The following is a 19541-nucleotide window of genomic DNA, read 5'->3' as shown; positions in this document are numbered from 1 at the left end:
CAAGTGGGCTTTTCCATGTATGATGCGCCCCCCCAACCCCACCCCCATCCCGCCCCATCATTCAGGCAGTCACACGCTCCATTTTTCAGGTACGGGTGCATGCTGGATTATGTTTTTGTTTTCATAATAACTCTCTGAATCTGGCGAATGCAGACGCAGATTATGGGATCTTTCAGTGTGCGGACTCAATCTTCAGCATGCGTAAACAGATGATTGGAATCAACTGGTGTGCACATGTACAGAAACTGGAAGATTGGAAAAAAAAGAACAACCTCAACTTTTAATACACCATACTTGATATTGCAGGGATTTGAACCACTCGTCTTAGAAGGAACACAGTCCAGCGTTGTAACCACTTTTCCGCTGTCAGTATTTTCTTTACCTTGTCCTTCATATTTTGCAATGCTTGGTACCTAGGTATTAAGTTTGGATTATCAGTCTTTTCCAGTCTTTCTGGAAATAAAGCATGTTTTTCTTCTATTTGAAGTAAATATTGATAGATTGTTCCAGTGGAATGTCCTAAGATCTTGGTCTCCATCAAGCTCTGTTTTTTTGTTGTTCTGTTTTATTTATTTATTCATTATTTTCTTCCCTGTTATATGTATCTCTACTAACACCATGCTTTCATTTTATTTAGTATTGTGTAGTGTAGACCGTATTCAGGGCAGGGACTGGACTGTAAAAAAAAAAAAAAAAAAGCACACCAGTGCTTATCTATTATCCACGAAATAAAGAATTTTGTCTTGTCTTGTACTGTTCTATTTGTATTATGTGTATGATTATGTGTTCTTTCAGCTTCTCTATATATCTCTCTGCCCCCCCCCCCCCCCACCCCAACCCCCTCTCTCTCCCAACCCCCTCTCTCTCCCAACCCCCTCTCTCTCCCCTCTACTACTTTCTCTTTTCTCTGTCCCCTCTTGCCTCCTTTTTTCACCAAGGTTTTTTGGGTGGGTGGGTGGGTGTGTACGTATGTGTGTGTGTGTGTGTGTGTGTGTTTCAGCCAGTAACTGACAAAAGGCTTGAATTGGAACGTGGTCAAATTACCTGTCAGAATCTCTTGTAACAGACAGAATTGGCAAGCGTTTTATCCTGTCACTGGAATGTTGCCGAGCCTTTCTGTTTCTTGTCTGTATGCAGGTTTTCTGTGATGCTGAAGGGTACGGTGCAAGCTAGCTAGCGGTTCAGCTGGAAACTTGCCGTTGTTGAGATTTGTGGAGGTTGATAAGCCAGATTTTGTTTGTTTGTTTGTTTTTTGACTGCTCCCTCCCAACACCTACGTTTTTGCTCTTTCTGTACAGATTGTATCCCAACACTCGGCTTATATCACAGATTGACATAAGTTTACATTTGGACCAACAGCAAAAAGAGAGCTGTGTTATCAATGGTTTCTCCAGTCAATGAGAAATCATTTACAGCTCAGTCTTTTGTGAAGGATTATGACTCTCAGACTAGGAGGCAAAATTGCACTGGCTCTTAGTGCTGCAGCCTTGTGGGCTGGTTGGCCTTTGGGAACTATCCCAACGCCGACTGTCCTGAAACCCACTTGAGAGTGGGGATGTAACTTGGGCAAGACACTCTCCACTATAATCAAATTCTTGCCCAAATAGTCGGAACAGCAGTTGCCTCCTCTGTTGTTCTGATGGCCATAGTCGGACACGACTGACTATCATGTACAGATTGTATTTCTCCGTGCCTTTCTTCTTTCCAGTCTGCTGTTTCTTGCTTTTTTGTGTGCGTCTTTTTCTGTCTTTCTCTGTTCAGCCTTTTTGTTTGTTTGGTTTGTTGTTGGGTTGGTTGGTTGGTTTTTTTGTCTCTTACACATTTAATTGTAATCTGTATTTTTTTTTGGGGGGCGGGGTTCTCTTTCTTTTTTTTTCTTTCTTTTTTTTCTTTTTTTTATGGTGCACAAATTGGATGGAAACACATTTTATCACCTATCTTTCAACAGATAATCGGGTTTTTGTTGTTTTTTTTAATGCAAGAAGAAAAGGAAAAAGTATACATGGTTGGTACTTTAAATAACTTACCAGCATTGTACAATGAAATTTAAGATTCACAATAAAAAATTAAAAAAAGACTCTGGTGTAGGATTTTTGTCCCCTTAACTTTGTTATAAATAACTTTAGGTTGCCAAATCACTGCTGCTGATCAATCCCCTCCCTCTCCTCCCCACCAGTTTCACAGACGGAAAGAAAAAGTCCAAACATATGACTTCAGAGGAATATGAAAAACATACTTTAAAAAATTGAAGGACTCTACAGTAGAGAAAAATACCGGAATGTGTTGGGGAAGAAGAATAATGACAACAACAACAACAACAAAAAAAACCACCAACAGAAAACAGAACAAGGAATGTACACAAAACCTGAAAGTGAGAATATTGACCATATGGGGGTGTATGTGCATTTGTTAACTCTCTCCATATGAACGGCGAAAGAGACGACGTTAACAGCGTTTCACCCCAATTACCATCATCAAAATATTGCAAGTGGAAGGCTCTTACAACTGAAGATGTGAATGTTGACAAAGAATACCACAATTCTGACGATGGAAGCTAAAGGTTGGGTCATTCAGACACCCACTGGACATCCGAGGGGTCTGTGTAGAGGAGAAGAGAGGACTGGTCGTACTGAGTGAGTTAATGGGTTTCTTGTGAGCGCTTGTCAGTACGGATCTTCTCAGTGCTCACCAACACCGAGTCAGTTTTGTGCATGCTTTGCAGGCCTGGTTTGATTCATTGATAATGCATGTGTGAGTGTGGAGGGGCCAACTTGGAACGTGTCCAAAGTCTTTATTTCATCTGTTTGTTTACTCTTCTTCCTGCTGTTGTTGTTGCCGTTGCTGTTTTCACCACTGTGGTGTAATAAGCTTGCTGCGCACTGCATTAACAAGCAGTCGCTTCGTGTCTGTCTGACCTGCCCCCTCTTCCCTCTCTCTCTCTCTCTCTCTCTCTGTGTCTCTCTCTCCTCTGACCCCAGCAGGCGTGCGGCTGTGACATTCTTGACTATCAGTTACCAGGAATTTTTGTCGTGTCATTTGTGTAGGCTGTTGTTGCAAGTGGTTCAAAAATACGAGACGGTGGTAGGTTTGTCACACAGAATGTACATGTGGAGCAAGTAAAGGGTATTTTACATAAAGGGTTAGGGGGGGGGTTGAGAGGATTGTAATGTAGGAGATGGCTCAATCTTCTTTCCCCCACACCCTATGTCATCATCCTTGCTGTCTTTCGCTTTCATTGTCTCTTCCCAGATTAATTTTTGTTTTGAATTTTTTTCCAACAACGTTTCTATCGGAAAAGGAGAGGTGGTGCCTAATTCTGAGAATCTGCATTTCCATGATATAATGATGTCTGCAGGATCTGTTAATAGGGTAAGTTTGAGGTTCTTTATCAGGCCTAGAACTACAGAACAGATTAGTTTGAGGATATTCAGATTATATCCATAGAATTTGACTTTCTTTAATATTCTGTTGTGTTGTTTTTTTTTTGCACTCACGTTTATTATTGTTGTTGGATGTTTCAGAACTGATTTGCTTGTTTAAAAAAAATATGTTAAAAAAAAAAAAGGAAAAAAAGTTACATTTTAGCTATTTCCGTTACTTGTTTCCGGTTAAACTCTGAGCAAAAGAATGAACCTTTAAAAAAAAAAAAAAAAAAAAAAATGTACATAAAAATTGAAGTTTGTCGTCTGTTAGCCTGCCCTGTCTTTCTCTCACATACATGTCCTCCCCACTTCGGTCCTCCGTAAGTTTCAAAATTATCTTTCCTTTTTTTTTCCCTTTCTTTTTTTTTTTTTTAATAATTTTTTTTTACATTTTTATTTTTCATATCTCATATTCTCTCTTTCTGTGTCTGGCTGGCTTCCCCCTCCCCCTTCCCTTCCCTCCCCTCCCCTCCCCTCCCCTCCCCTCCTTCCCACCCTCTCCTCCGTCTCCCTGCGTGTTCTCTCTTTTATATTCCTTTGCGTTTTCCCCCCCATGATAACACAGCACAAATTGTTTCCAGTGTGCAGTTGGTTTATTCCCCCGAGCACCATGCAGTGACATGTAATGAGCTGTGGTCCGTCGTCATCGTCGTCATCTTTTTTTCTTTTTTTTTTTTCTTTTTTTTCATCTGAGATCTTTAAAAGTTTGTGAAGATCAGTGCCCTGCCACCTCTCTCTCCCAACCTCCACCCACCCCCTCCTTTTTAAAAAAATATTTTGGTTTTGTTTTATTTGCTTCAAGGGTTTCCCAGAATGTTTTGACATGATATCTATATTTTTTGTTTTTTTGTTTGTTTTTTGTTTGTTCTTTATATATATATATATATATAACACATTCTCCACCTCCCATCTCTAGGAGATTTTGGAGATCTACCCCCCCCCCCCTCCATTATTTTAAAATAACAATGTATGTATGTATGGTTTGGTTTTGTTTTTTGTTTTAATGATAATACTGTTAAATTGATATTTGGTGTCATATACTGTACCATGTCAAAATGATAACTTGTTTTGCTTGTAGGGTTTGGGTTTGAAATGTTTGGGGAGAAATTTTTGTTGGCGCTTCTGGCCTTATGTGTTTATGTTTTTGTAATTTCACTTTCTCTTTTGTCTCTTTTGGGTTTTTTGCTTTTGTTTATTCCATTTTGATGATTCAGTATTTCTGTGACATTTGCCTTTACTTGTTATGAATAATTATAACTATGATTTTTTTTGATTTTTTTTTTTTTTTAAATTTTTTTATGATTTATGTTTGCCTTATTATTAGCATTAGTCTGCCTTTGAACTTGTATTTTGTCTCATAGACTTATATCTTAATTTGAGTTGGCAATGGAAATCAATTTGCAAAGAAGAAAGTGACCCTTAATAGCACATCAAACCCATGTTTGTTTGTTTTTTGTTGTTGTTGGTTGTTTTTTTGTTTGTTGTTGTTTTTTCTTTATTGATTACCTTCCTTTTTGTGGTCCAGATACACATCGCTTTCCAGCTTTGGCAAGATTGTACTGAAAAAAAAGGCATGTTTGGAGAGGAATTGACTGACTGAAATGGCATTCAGTGTGAATAGGTTATGAAGGATGCGGCGATGATTATGAAGATGGTCAATATGTCACTGATTAACTTGGTGCTTTCGTACTTGAACCATAAACTGTACAGAAGTGTTATAGGCATGGCTTGTGTTGTTGAGCCACTATCATGGACCATTTTCATCCTGGTTGTAATATCAAGTGTAAATAAAGTTGGACCTGTTGGAAGACCAGTGGTTGTGCTTTTGTTTTGCATGAGTGCTGTGTGTCTGTGTTTGTCTCTATCTCCTTCCCTATCTTTGTTTCTCCGTCTCACTTTGTTTTTCTATTTCTTTGTTGTTGTTTTTCTTTTCCCCATCTGCTTCTGTCTCTGTCTCATGTTGTTTTGTCAGTTTCAGTTTTAGTAGCTCAAGGAGGCGTCACTGCGTTCGTACAAATCCATATACGCTACACCACATCTGCCAAGCAGATGTCTGACCAGCAGCATAACCCAACGCGCTTAGTCAGGCCTCGAAAAAAAAAAGGTGAATAAATAATAGATAAGCTTACATAAATAAATAATAATTATAATACAAAAAATGTAGTAGTAATGATAATAATAATAAAATAATAATAATAAATAAATGACGTTTTGTCAGCGTGGTACAGAAACATTTGCAGACACAACACTGTGCTGAGAATGTGTGTAAAACTGTCGTCCCCATCAGTAAAGCATAAGCATAATGAATCCTTCATGCACATCTGGTATACGAGACGCAGTACACGAATCAATCATAACTCAAACTCAGACTTATGTCATGCCATAACAATGTTGTTTTTTCCTGCCTTAAAAAAAAAATCCGTTCCCTGACTTGTCAAGTTCCAGAAAAGAAAGAGCCAACTGATTTGCACAACCTGTTCCAGTTGTTCAGTCTCACCAGCCCACCATCTCCATCCAAGAGACCTACCTGCACCGTGAAATGAAAAATAATGGAAAGGGTGATATGAAAGTGGATAGCCGCAGCAGATAGAAACCTGAAAGTTCAACAAAACATGAACACTGAGTGTGGAAGGTGGGGGTGAGGTGAGTGAGGGGGGGCGGGGGGGGGGGGGGGTTCCTCTTTCCTTGAACAAAGGACAGAACTCTTCAGGTTGACTCCTTCGTCTTCAATCTTCAAATTGGAAGGTCAGCCGTCATTACTGACTATTAATGACCTGTGTGCGCAGAGGCGTAAAAAAACAAATAAAAATAATAATAATAAAAAAAACAACCCTAATCAGAACCTAAGTAGAACCTATCTTCCTACCGGAGGGGGTGACAATGAGAAGGAACATGTATACATATTCCCTCCCACCGTCACTCGCAGCGTCCCTCCAGAGGATCCCCACCCCCACCACCTCCAAAAAAGGTGGACTAAACTGTGATCTTGTTCAGCTCCCTCTTGAAAGCTACCAAGGAGGGAGCCTCTGCTGCTGTTGCAGGCAGGGAGTTCCAGGCGGGGATGGTTGATGGGGAAAAAACTGTTCCCTTGATTATTTGCTAATTTCTCAAGGAGGCGTCACTGCCTTTGCCGGACAAATAATTATTCGCAAACCTGATCAAGTTTCATAATTAATCAAGAGGGACGAACAATAAATAAATGAAACAAAGAGAATAAATACAAAAAAATATTTGCCACTGACATCAACCCACACAGGACCGACAATGCACAAGACACACAATGCAGACAATGCACAAGACACACAATGCAGACAATGCACAAGACACACAATGCAGACAATGCACAAGACAGACAATGCAGACAATGCACAAGACAGACAATGCAGACAATGCACAAGACAGACAATGCAGATTCCTGTAGCACCATGCATGGTCATTCAAAAGCTCGCCGGGCTCAAGAGCAAGCAATAACTGACTGGAAATCTATATATATAAAAAATTGAAATAAAAAATTTAAAAGGTAGTGAAGATGATTATGATGTGAAGAATAAAATATGAAACAAAAAGACCAAAACAGATCGTTGTTTTTTGTTTGTTTGTTTGTTTGTTTTTTGGTTTTTTTTTTTGGTTTTTGTTTGTTTGTTTGCAGGAATGCACGTTTATGTCAAACTTTACGGATGAGAGTTTTTCAGCTTAAACAAAGTAAAACAATAGGAACCAAAATGAAGTATATTCATCACACATTAACTAACTCTGAAGACTTGACCATTGCAACAGACCTGAAGTGCTCTGAGAAAGCTAATTTATAACAACAACAACAACAACAAAACAAAAACAAACAAACAAAAAAACCGCCAGTCGCTTCATTCATTCTTTCCAGATACTTCTTCATCTTTCTTAATTCGGTCAGTACCGATGGCGCCGCATGGGTGAAGAATTCTTCACCAGATTCTTGTCCACGTCTGTTGGTTGTGTGTCAAACTTTGGTCTCTGCAAGTGGTTTTCCCGTCCGTTCGGTAATGACAGTCAATCTATTTTGCTTTTGGTTTTTGTGTTGTTGTTGTTGTTCAGTTGGTGGTGGTGGTGATGGTCGTGTGTGCGTGGGTGTGTGTGTGTGGATGTGTGGGTGTTTTCTGTCTTCTCGCCCGTCTCCATCAATATAGTTCCTTTGAAGATTGTTATTGCAAAGCCTGTAGATTTTGTTACATGGCCATACCAACGAATATTATTATTCTTTATTCTTTACACCGGCTGACGTCCGATTTTGAACCAATGTACCGCTTGATCGTATTAATTTTTGGCGCGGAACTTGTTCATCAGTTGCTGTATGATCACGGTGTATCTTAATTCTTCTTTCTTCTTCTCGCTCGTCAGATGGACACCGCAGACTCCACGATGAAGGCAGCTGTACGTGTGTGTGTGTGTGTGTGTGTGTGTGTGTGTGTGTGTGTGTGTGTGTGTGTACGCTACAGGTCAGTCCTCCACACAGCCGTAAATGAAGCCTCTTGGTCACTGGAGTAGCCTGGGTCATGGTGCCAGTGCGTCATCCTTGTTCACCTCATGGAGGGTGCAGAAACTGCAGCAGATGTTCTGTTACTTGTCATACTGTGCACAGTGTGGATGCTTTTGCATGCACTGTATCTATTATCAGTAGGCCCAACACTCGGCTTATATCACAGATTGACAGATTTCTCCAGTCAATGGGAAACCATTTACAGCTTAGTCTTTTGTGAAGGACTATGACTCTTAAACTTGGAGGCAAAATTGCACTGGCTCTTAGTGCTGCAGCCTTGTGGGCTAGATGGCCTTTGGGAACCATCCCAACGCCGACTGTCCTAAAACCCTCTTGGCCGAGAGAGTGGGGATGTACTTGGGCAAGACACTCTCCACTATAATCAAATTCTAGCCCAAATAGTCGGAACAGCAGTTGCCACCTCTGCTGTTCTGATGGTCATAGTCGGACACGACTGACTACCACACACACACACACACACACATATATATATATATATATATATATATATATATATATATATATATATATATATATATATATATATATATTATCAGTGTATCTGATGTCTAGTACCTTGCGATAACACCTCATGTCCGTGGATCGGATTCTTTCCAAATCCACCATGCAGGTGGGTCCATGTCTCACACTGATGCATACAGGATAATAATAATAATAATAATAATAATAATAATAATAATAATAATAATGGATACTTATATAGCACACTATCCAGAAATCTGTTCTAGGTGCTTTACAAAAACGCTTTTGTTAACATAAAACATTATATCTATGTTACATACACACACACCAAAATGTGACTACACAAACACACACACACATACACACACACACACACACACACACACACACACACACACACACGCTGCATACATACATTTTAACATACATGTGTATCTAACAGCTACCCTAACACATACGCACACATAGGCAGGCACAAACTTACATAAACACACGCACACACAATACACATTCATATACATGCATGTAGTTATGTACACATACATATGTATACACACATAGTTAAGCACAGCTAACGCAAAGGAAGTGGACCTGCCACAATTGAACTTATTGCTGAGGAAAAAGGTGAGTTTTGAGACGAGATTTAAAAGATGCGAGGGAATCAGAATGACGGAGGTTATCAGGGAGCTTGTTCCACGTCTTTGGCGAATGACGAAACATTACAATGCCAGTACACACAGGAGCCTTAGTGATCTTGTGTCTCATGGAGATGTTGTCCTACCATGATAGGTTTCAGTTGTGACAGTGTTGTATTTGTATTTCTCTTTTTATCACAACAGATTTCTCTCTGTGAAATTCGGGCTGCTCTCCCCAGGGAGAGCGCGTCGCACACTACAGCGCCACCCTTTTTTTTTTTTTTTTGTATTTTTTCCTGCGTGCAGTTTTATTTGTTTTTCCTATCGAAGTGGGTTTTTCTGCAGAATTTTGCCAGGAACAACCCTTTTGTTGCCGTGGGTTCTTTTACGTGCGCCGGCTAAGTGCATGCTGCATACGGGACCTCGGTTTATCGTCTCATCCGAATGGCTAGCGTCCCGAGACCACCACTCAAGGTGTAGTGGAGGGCCGGATAAAATATCGGCGGCTGAGCCGTGATTCGAACCAGCGCGCTCAGATTCTGTCTCGTTTCCTAGGCGGACGCGTTACCTCTAGGCCATCACTCCACTGTATGGTTGATGGTGTCTTTGCTACTCTTGAGAGTTTCTGGTTTGGTTCCTTCACTGTAAACTCAGTGCCAGGATGGATCTCGGGAAAGTGAACCGTTCAACACTAAGGCTGTTGAACTGAGTCCTCAGCTTCTATCTCTGGAAGGTTATATCAGCTCTTGTGGTCTTTCCAGCCCGGGATAACACTACAGCATTTTCATGAATAGGTTAAGCCTCTTCTGTCACAGAAAGGATTACATACAAAATTGATTTGGTCTCGGGGAAGACAGTAGGCATAATTATACACCGAGAAGTGTTGTGGTGAGGAGTGATGCAATACAATGCAATACAACACACTGCAGTGCCTCAAAATGCAAGACAATACAATGCGATACGATACAATACAATACAACTCAGAGGACTAGGCCTTTTAATTAACAAATAATGAGGCCAGGAGACGATATGATTAACACTGAATAGTAAAGAGTGGTAACTCTCTCCATTACACAAGGTACACAACTTCAAGTCAGTGATGCTTACGCTGCCGATTCAGCTAGCACACAGGTAAGTAAAAGGTACATTGGAACAAACCCAGACACTTCCTCAAAAAGGAAGCGCCGGGCCTGTCCTTATACCAATCATTTGACATGTGCACACAGCAGCAAAGACAGAAGAAATGTGCAAACACAAATGAGCTTTTATTCAAGACTGGCACAGCTTCTTTAATCCTGAATAAGCCACACAGAACGCATGGACATTAGCTTTTATTCAAGACTGGCATAGCCTCTTTAACCCTGAATAAGCCACACAGAACACATGGACAATACAGAACAAATACATGGTTGCCGATAATAGCCTTTGCCTCAGGGCGATAAGGGGCAGATACAGGGGAAGTAACCTTTACCTGCCGGATTTTGATTTAGCAGACTGAATTGCTTCTGAAGGAACCCGGCAAAACTTGACAAATGAATTGAATGAAACTTTGGCGCGTTTACGTACATGCACTTCACAACATGCTGCAGTTCAAAACAATGCTAGGCTGTGTATATGTCAAACGTTTTCATAACAATGTACTTACTTAAACTGAAAATAACTTGAACGTTCCTGCACTGACGGTCAGTTTCAGTTCACTTACGCCTGTCAGTCGGCCGGGAACGCCAGGTAGAAAGTAGTAAAACTGTGGCCACATTCTCCAACAAATGTCAAAATACTTTTTGTTCTTCAAGGAAAAAAAAAAAGCTGCAGCAACACAAAAATATACAAAACGTGTAACAAAAGTCACGTACCCTTTTAAAAGTACTATAGACTCTACTACTATGAAGATTTTTTTTTCCCGAGATAACATCAACTTCGCCAATACTACTGAAATTGTACTGGAACTCAAAATTGTCTCTATCAAAAGTTATCCTCCTCTTTTTCATTTAACTCTTTTGTAGTAAGCAGTTAATTTATAAATAATGATAATGATAATAATAACAATAATGATAACATGATAATAATAATAACCTTTCAGAACTTTAGCACGCATGTGATTCAGTAATGATCACAGTTTTATGAAAACTTTAAACTTCAATTAGTTAAATGCTGTTGCGCACTGGGGACATTTATGTGGGATATCATTCTGCCTTTTCAATAGTCGCCATTGTTTCAGAGTCCATTGTCTCACAGTCCCCGAAAGGTAATCGACGTATATACATATCTGTGATAGTGCCGGCTCCGGAAATACAAATACATATATTTGTTTTTATCACAACAGATTTCTCTGTGTGAAACTTCGGGCTGCTCTCCCAAGGGAGACCGCGTCGCTACACTACAGCACCATCCATTGTTTTGTTGTTGTTTTTTCCTGTGTGCAGTTTAATTTGTTTTTCCTATCGAAGTGGATTCTTCTGAATTTGGCCAGGAACAACCCTTTTGTTGCCGTGGGTTCTTTTACGTGCGCTAAGTGCATGCTGCATACGGGGTCTAGGTTTATCCGGTCTCATCCGAATGACTAGCGTCCAGACCACCACTCAAGGTGTAGTGGAGGGGGAGAAAATATCGGCGGCTGAGCCGTGATTCGACTGAACCAGCGTGCTCAGATTCTGTCTCGCTTCCTGGGCGGACGCGTTACCTCTAGGCCATCACTCCACATATAAAGGTTACTCTGCCCTCCCATATAGTGTACTTTCACAATGAATGCCAGTAAGCACAACTGTAGATGCGTCAGAACGTAGCTTTTCACGGTGGAGTTTGCGTGGAATGAAAAAGAAAGCAAAACTGTTTACATTGATCTTTCAGTCTTTCTTTTCACCTGGAAAATCAGATTAAAAAAAAAAAAAAAAAAAAAGACGAAAAAATAAAGAAAGAAAAATCAAATCACGCTAAACATATTTCAAAACTCAGAATGAGACAGGCCCGAGTAGACTGAGATGTGTGTGTGTGTGTGTGAACACGTGTATGTGTGTGTGTGTGTGGACGAGGCCGTGTGACTGGAAGGAGATGTGCTGGAAAACTAAGGAGAGGAGAGGGGAGGGAGGGGGAACAGGTGGGGGGGGGGGGGGGGGGGGGGGGGGGAGGCAGGGTAACAAGGGGTACTGGGACTGAGGGGGGTGGAGAACAGACCCCAGCTAGTCACTGTACAGGGCGCACGTCAGTTTTCAGTGCCGCCGCCGCGGATCCGGCGCAAGCAGACGACGATGAGTCAGTCACGGTCGTCAGTGGTGCAGAATCGATGCCGGCTGCACTCAGACAGTTGTACAGTCAGTGACTGCCGCCAAGTTGTGCATCACTCTTCCTGTCACAGGTGGGTTACTAGAAGGCCTGATAACTGACGTCAGTGACTGGCTCGGCCCGACTAGAATGACTGACAGAGAGAGAGAGAGAGAGAGAGAGAGAGAGAGAGAGAGGAATATGGAAGGTATTTCGCGTGTACACTGACACACACACATACTCAGACAGACAGACAGACAGACCCACCGGCAGACAAACACTGCAGACACACACGCACACACACACACACACCAGCTCAAGAAGCGATCGAACAGACACGAGGTGAAATTCGCCTTTGTCGGCGACACGTCAGACAGCTACTGTCCAATTGTCTGCCCCGGTGTGTTTGTCCATGTGTGTGTGTGTGTGTGTGTGTGTGTGTGCCGCGGATCCGTGTGCGTTTGTGCGTGTGCGAGCGCGCGTGTATGTGTACCGGGGCATCCGAGTATGTCAATGTATGCGCACATGTGTGCACTTAAGTTCGAAACTGAGTTCACGCACGCGCGCGCTCGCGTTTGTTTGCGTGTGTGTGTGTGTGTGTGTGTGTGTGTGAGTGAGTGGCTGCGTGTGTTCAGCAGTGCGTACAGGCGCACAGGCCTTGGTTGAATAAAATCGGCACACTGAAAATATATCAATAAGAATTTCAATCCCAGAAGCCAGTTTAAATATTTTGCTGATGTAATATCACCACCCCTCGTGCCATCTAAAAATAAATCTTTACACCACTGACTGAACTGAAAGCACGTGCCCGGGCCTGCACCCACGTGCATCTTGTGAGTCATTCGCTTTCAGACAGCATCACCGCCGGTAAATCACGGGTTGCTGCTTGCACGTTTCATCATGTCAACTTTTAGTGGTGCCGACGCGCTTAACGACCGGACAGTCGACGAATGACTTGCATTCGCGCGCGCGTGACCTTGGCGGCTTACGGAACAGCAGACGACTTGCCGCTGCACGCGCGCGTAGCATACCGCGTGACCTTGGTATTAGTTTTCCCGATTTGCCGCCTGGTGGAGTGACAGGGTGAAGGCCACACGATGCTGGTCACGCTGACCTTATCTCAATCCGTCGCGTCGTCGGTCTGTTCTGAATCATCGTTGTGTGTGTGTGTGTGTGTGTGTGTGTGTGTGTGACTTGGGGAGTCTGCGACAGGGTTGCATCACAGACAGAACCAACTATGACAGTGTTCCGTGAATCACATCACCGACGACAACGTTGATTAATTACATCATCAACAGCGCAGAGTGACTTAAGAGTTATTTTTAAATTTTAAAAATTCATTTATTTATTCATTTTCTAAGTGCCCTTTGTATGCTTTAAACATGCTCCAGCACAAGTAAATGAATTGGAAGTCGTATGTGAGCCGCGCACGTGCACGGAATATGACCTGCCATGTTGCATTTAACATCATTGACAGAGCTTTATTCGCTTTTATTCCGTTCATAACGGATCAAACAAAAAATCGTGCAGTTTTATGCCTATACTTCCTTGTCCAGTACTGCTCCCGTATGAATGTAGACAACAACAACTACAACAGACTTTTACTGCTAATAAAGTATGTTAAAGTACGATATTCATTCTGACACTTTAAATAATAGAATCAGGTATGTTTCATACTGGCTTAACTAAGAAAGAACAGTTAATTTGAATTAGACATACATGACCATGAATACTTTCCATGCTGGTTTTTCCACCAATTTAAACTGGGAGCCAAATCATTTTGATGATACGGATAACCATTATCTCCCCCCACATCACATGGATTTCAGATTACAAAAGAAATGGATAACCTAATCGTCATGGGATTTTTGTCTTGTGACTGGCGTCAACCCAAGAGTTATGTGCTGCAGGATTAAATTTGGAAGACTTAGGATGACCACACAATGGAGCACGTCATCCATTTCACGGATGTGTCACTGAAAGTGTTGCTCACATTTCCTGACAAGTGTTTCAGCAGTCTGTATTTCCTGGGCCTGGATTACATCAGAATTATTATAAGCTAAGCACTCAGACCGGTCTTCTTCCCTGTTTGTGGGCTGCAACTCCCATGTTCACTTGTATGTGCCAGTGGTTTATAAATTTTTTACCCCACCATGTAGGTTGCTATACTCAGTTTTCAGGGGTGCACATGCTGGGGGATATGTTCTTGTTTCCATAACCCACTGAATGCTGACAAGGATTACAGTATTTTAAATGTGCAGATTTGATCTTATGCATGCGTAAACACACGGAATGGGTTCAGGCACTCATAGGTCTACACATAATTATGTTTGTGTGTATATTCAAGCAGACTATCACTAATTATGGAAACACAAACATACCCAGTTGGCATATCCCTGAAAACTGAGAATGTCTGCACGTACAGTCATGTACATAACAGCTCCCTCAAACACACAAGTGAACGTGGTGGCTGCAGCCCATAAATGCTCAAGTTCTTTCCTTGAGTATGTTGTTTGGCAGGGCAGGCATCTGTTTTTTTTTCCCCTGCAGATTTGGTGCAGAGTATATGGATCAGCATGTATGCTTTGACTTCTCCTAGAAACTGAAATTCCATTATGAATGATCACTCCGACAGCACCGCTTTCACAGCAAACCTCATCGGCTCCTACAACACCTGCATAGAACAGACAAGATGGACACAGATTTAAGAGGCAGGGTAACGGCACTTTATTTGCACATTTTAGACAGGTCTCCTTCATAAGGACAAATCAGTCAAACATGTACCGTGGGAACACCATGCAAACTCAAGCCAAGCATTCTCATGTGACACATTTTTTTTTTTAACATTTTCTTCTTTTTTTTCTAAACAGAAAAAAATTGTTGTTCTTTCTTAACATTCAATACAAGATAAAACAGAACAAAAGCATGGTTAATTTTTTGTGTCTGCGATTAAGCAGTGATGTTTTTTTTTTTTTTTTAAAGTGAAGTCAAGAGTAATGCCTAATCTGACAGATATCACACAAAAAGCAACACAAAAAAGCTTTTCGAAAGCTACATGGTGTCATGTATGTCTAGCAAATGAATTCATAATTCAAGCACAGGGTATGAGACAGGAAAAAAAAACCCCAAAAACCCAGTCAACTCAAAGACAAGGAGACAAAATCCCATATAGCACATTTTGCTTGTAAAGCAACCAATGTCACAACCTATTTACAGAGATGGAGATTGCAGATGAATTTTGCTCCTTGGTAGGAGAGATGTAGATCAGTTCATTTGGTGAGAAAGATGATTCATTAAACAGTCTTTGTGCCCTGATTTTTTTTCATATGAATGAATGGGAGAAGATTGGAGTTTCTGTCACAGATAATTTCACTACTCTTCCACCACCTCCTCAAAATCCTGTCACTTAACAGAAGACTGCAAAAACCCACTAACAGTTTGCTGCAAAATAAAAGCATGTATCAGAATTAATCTATTATTATCCAGAATGTAGTTTAGTCCATCTTCAAGTCATGAAAATAATTCCTCTGGCTCCATATCCCAAAGAAGTTTTTTTGGGAAAAAATCATCGTTTACGCTTAGATTTCACATGATTCATCATTCTATTTCCAGAGTGTGGATGTAAGAGTCACACCTCCAGTGGTTTCAAAGGATGGATTTCATTCTTAGTCTGTCAAAGGCAAGAATGGGAAGGAATCTCCGTCCCCTATATTACTCCCTCATTTTAACTCTCTCCATGCGAACGGCGAAAGAGACGACGTTAACAGCGTTTCATCCCAATTACCATCATCAAAATATTGCAAGTGGAACGCTCTTATACTGAAGATGTGAATGCTGACAAAGAATACCACAGTTCTGACGATGGAAGCTAAAGGTTGGGTCATTCAGACACCCACTGGACATCCGAGGGGGTCTGTGTAGAGGAGAAGAGAAGACTGGCTGTACTGAGTAAGTTAAGGGATGCGTTTTGTTTCTGGTCTCTGAATCATAATGGCACAGCTGGAACATTTCCCATTCTTCTTCCACTCCCAGGTTTTCAAGGATAAATTGGTGCACGATGGGCTGAGCTGGGAGGGGAAAAATAATTTCAAAAAGATTTTCTGTATCTTCTGCATACCAAGGGATGAATTTTGTTTCTGGTATACGCATGGCAGCACTAACAGATTTGTGCCAGCTAAAAAACAAACTGTGAGAAAAAGGGTGAATGGCTGGTGAAATTAATTATCTTTCTTCAGAACCTCCATCTACCTTTATCAAGTATTTATCACGTTGCGGAATCCGTACCTTTAAGTTGGGAAATACAAGGTTGGGTTACAATAAAAAAGAAGAAAAAAAAAAGCCCCAAAACAAACATTTTTTTTTTTTTTTTTTTTTACAAAGGATCATACTTCAATATGCACCCTTCACTAAACACATACCAGAACAGTTAAATCTACTTATATTAGAAATAATAAATAAACAAGGCAGAATGGTTAAACAAGCCAACTGAAGCAAACACATTCACACTGCACAAAAAAAAAAGAAAAGAAAAGAAAAACACAACACAACTGATGAAATGTATCCTTTGGGGGCAGAACACACACACAAAAAATTACTTCATCCTTCAGCAAACCTGACCATTCAACACTCCCCCTCCACCCCCCAATTCTGTTCAACTATATACTTATATATACATGAATACATATATGTTATAATAGATCTTCTTTCCCTTATGTGCCTGTTGACAAGGATTTGCCAGGTTAAGCAAAAAAAAAAACAACCCAACAAAACAAAACCAGCACTGAACAACATGTGACAGAAGACGCTTGCTGTCAAACATAGCTACGAAAGGATGTCTACTTTCCAACGACTAAAACAGCAGACCTTTGTGCACTGGTAATAAGAGGCTCTTTCACTAACCCCAGGTTCTCGTTAAAAAACAAAAACAAAGCAAACAAACAAAAAAAAAAACCCCAAAAAGACCAACAACAAACCTCCCCCCACCTTTTCTACAAAATAACCCCAAACAACATTCTAAACCGAACATGATGTGAGCTGCTACGGTCCCCCAAAGTTACACTGGAAAGCCGGGCACTGAACAGCAGATTCCACTGAACAAGTATACATACTGCATAAAAAAAAACAACAACAAAAAAACAAACAAACAAAAAAAAAAAAAAACACCCTCCACCATCTATACAGCCTCATCCTCGTTGGATGGGACAACAGGGGCAGAAGGCTGCTGCTGCTGGTCTGACGAAGGGGCAGAAGAAGACGATGTTTCAGACAGCTGCGTCGTCGTCGTTGTCGTCGTCGTTACTGCTTCAACAGGCACTGGAGGAGGTTTTGATGACGTCTCCTCCTCATCCCCCTCAGTCGCTGTCGTTGCTGAGCTCTCCTCCCCCTCCTCCTCCTCCTCCCCCACCGCCTCAGACCCTGACCCGGACTCCGCCTCTGGAGCAGAAAGGGAGGCAGGGATGGGACCGTTCTGACCGGTGGGGAGGGCGGACGGGAGGGAGGCGGGGGATTCCGGGTTGGGGCTGGCCCGAGAGGTGTTCTCCTCGGGCGTGTTGGGCGGCGTGGCGGTGGTGCTGGCGGGGGCGGCGCCTTCTGCAGGGGCTGTGGTGGTGGTGGTGGTGGTGGTTTGGGCAGTGTCTGAAATTGAAGGAGGAAGGTTGGGGTGGTGGGGGGGGGGGGGGGGGAATGTTACTGTACGCTGCATACCTGGGTTGTGAGATGACTGACAAAAGCATCCTATTCACTGATCAAAACATGCTTCTTTTTTTCTCCTCAAAGCAATTGAAAATAAAAATCTATCTGCAAAACACACTCTCCTCCCTATACCTCCACCCCTTTCTTCTACTTACACCATCCTGTAATAATCAACACATTGGACTGATTTATAATTGAAACTTCAGAAGCATGTTTGCAGGTTTTTCTACTTACTATAATAAAGTACTTTTAACTGTTGTTGTCCTGTTCAATCATCAGTATGAACCACAGGGTACTACACCATGCAATGACAGTCAACTGTGAGAAAACATCCTTGGCATTCATGGGATGGGGACAAAAATGCTGAAAGTGAAACCAACCAGCCACGCAACATGCACCTTGATGGGGGTGTCTGGTGAAGAATGAAAGGGGGAGAGGGTTGGGAGAGAAAGCACAGGTTTTATTGTCCACTTCCATTCACTGATCTCACACACAAAATACATTACTTTTCTGGTAAAAGCCAAGAATGTTGAACAATGTTCAGCTGCTGACTCATCAGCAACGCAGGGTCTGCTCTGGTGTGAGGCCTTCTGACGACCTTACATACTGATTGACAGCCTGTGGATTGCCAGTACAAAGACTGTGGCAGATGAAACTAGGTTGGCTGTGAATGGGGAATCCGGATGGGTGGCATGGAAGTTATACCACTGAAACGGTGCAGGTTAATGGGCAACAAGAACCAAAAAAATTCCCTCTGGAAGACCAAGAGATAAGATTCAAATGCTGCTTCTTTCACTTACCAACACTGATGATTAAGGATGCTGATACAGCGACCAGCTGCCAAGTCCCCTATCAACAAACTTTGTGAGTTATTCATGAAACTGAAAGGAAAGGAAGAGGGCTGCTGCCAAGGGAGGTAATATACAAGGGTGGGAGGATTTTAGTGGCAGCTACTTTTTGCTTTTGCCCACTTGGATGGACCTGTATTCTGTAGAAGACCGGAAACAGACCCCTGTCAGTGTCTGCATCAGTGGCCCACACTATAGTATATTCAAAATTTATAAAAGGCACAGCAAATAAAGGCAGGGCAAAAAAAAAAAAAAAAAAAAAAAAAGGAACAGAGGTGTATTAACAAAGACGGCACATTCTCACAAAGACGACACATTCTCATGCAGAGTGTAGCAGAGATGTATTTACAAAGATGACACATTCTCACACAAGGGTGCAGCAGAGACATATTAACCCTCAAAGTGCTGGATATAATAAAACATACTTTCAGAAATCATGCTTAAAACAAAGGGATAGTTTGCCTCCGCTACCTGTGCTCTGATTTGGGGCATTTGTATGCTTATCAGTAAGAATAAATAGGTAAACCTATACATTTTTGGAAAGTAGAGTGAATGAAGAATCAGATAAAAGTAAGAAAAAGGCTGTACCTTGTAAGTAGTTGGAGATATTCCACAGGATATAAACAACAAATTTTGCAAACTTGTTTTCCAAAATCGTCAACCACAATGTTTATAGGTATTTTCACATCTT

General features: G+C 41.6%; 1 protein-coding gene across 3 annotated transcripts in view; it reads right to left on the bottom strand.

The window, feature by feature from the left end:
- Positions 1-15014: 15014 nt before the first annotated feature.
- Positions 15015-19541, bottom strand: part of LOC143283019 (beta-taxilin-like) — a 29037-nt gene continuing 24510 nt past the window's right edge. For all 3 annotated transcript variants that reach the window (XM_076589011.1, XM_076589012.1, XM_076589010.1), the window contains exon 11: positions 15015-17945. In XM_076589011.1, coding sequence (XP_076445126.1) covers positions 17485-17945 — 461 coding nt within the window. In that variant the 3' untranslated portion in view covers positions 15015-17484. The remainder of the gene's footprint in view (positions 17946-19541) is intronic.

Source organism: Babylonia areolata, chromosome 6, assembly GCF_041734735.1.
Source record: "Babylonia areolata isolate BAREFJ2019XMU chromosome 6, ASM4173473v1, whole genome shotgun sequence".
Classification (NCBI taxonomy): domain Eukaryota; kingdom Metazoa; phylum Mollusca; class Gastropoda; order Neogastropoda; family Buccinidae; genus Babylonia; species Babylonia areolata.
This window is presented reverse-complemented; position numbering and strand designations above follow the sequence as displayed.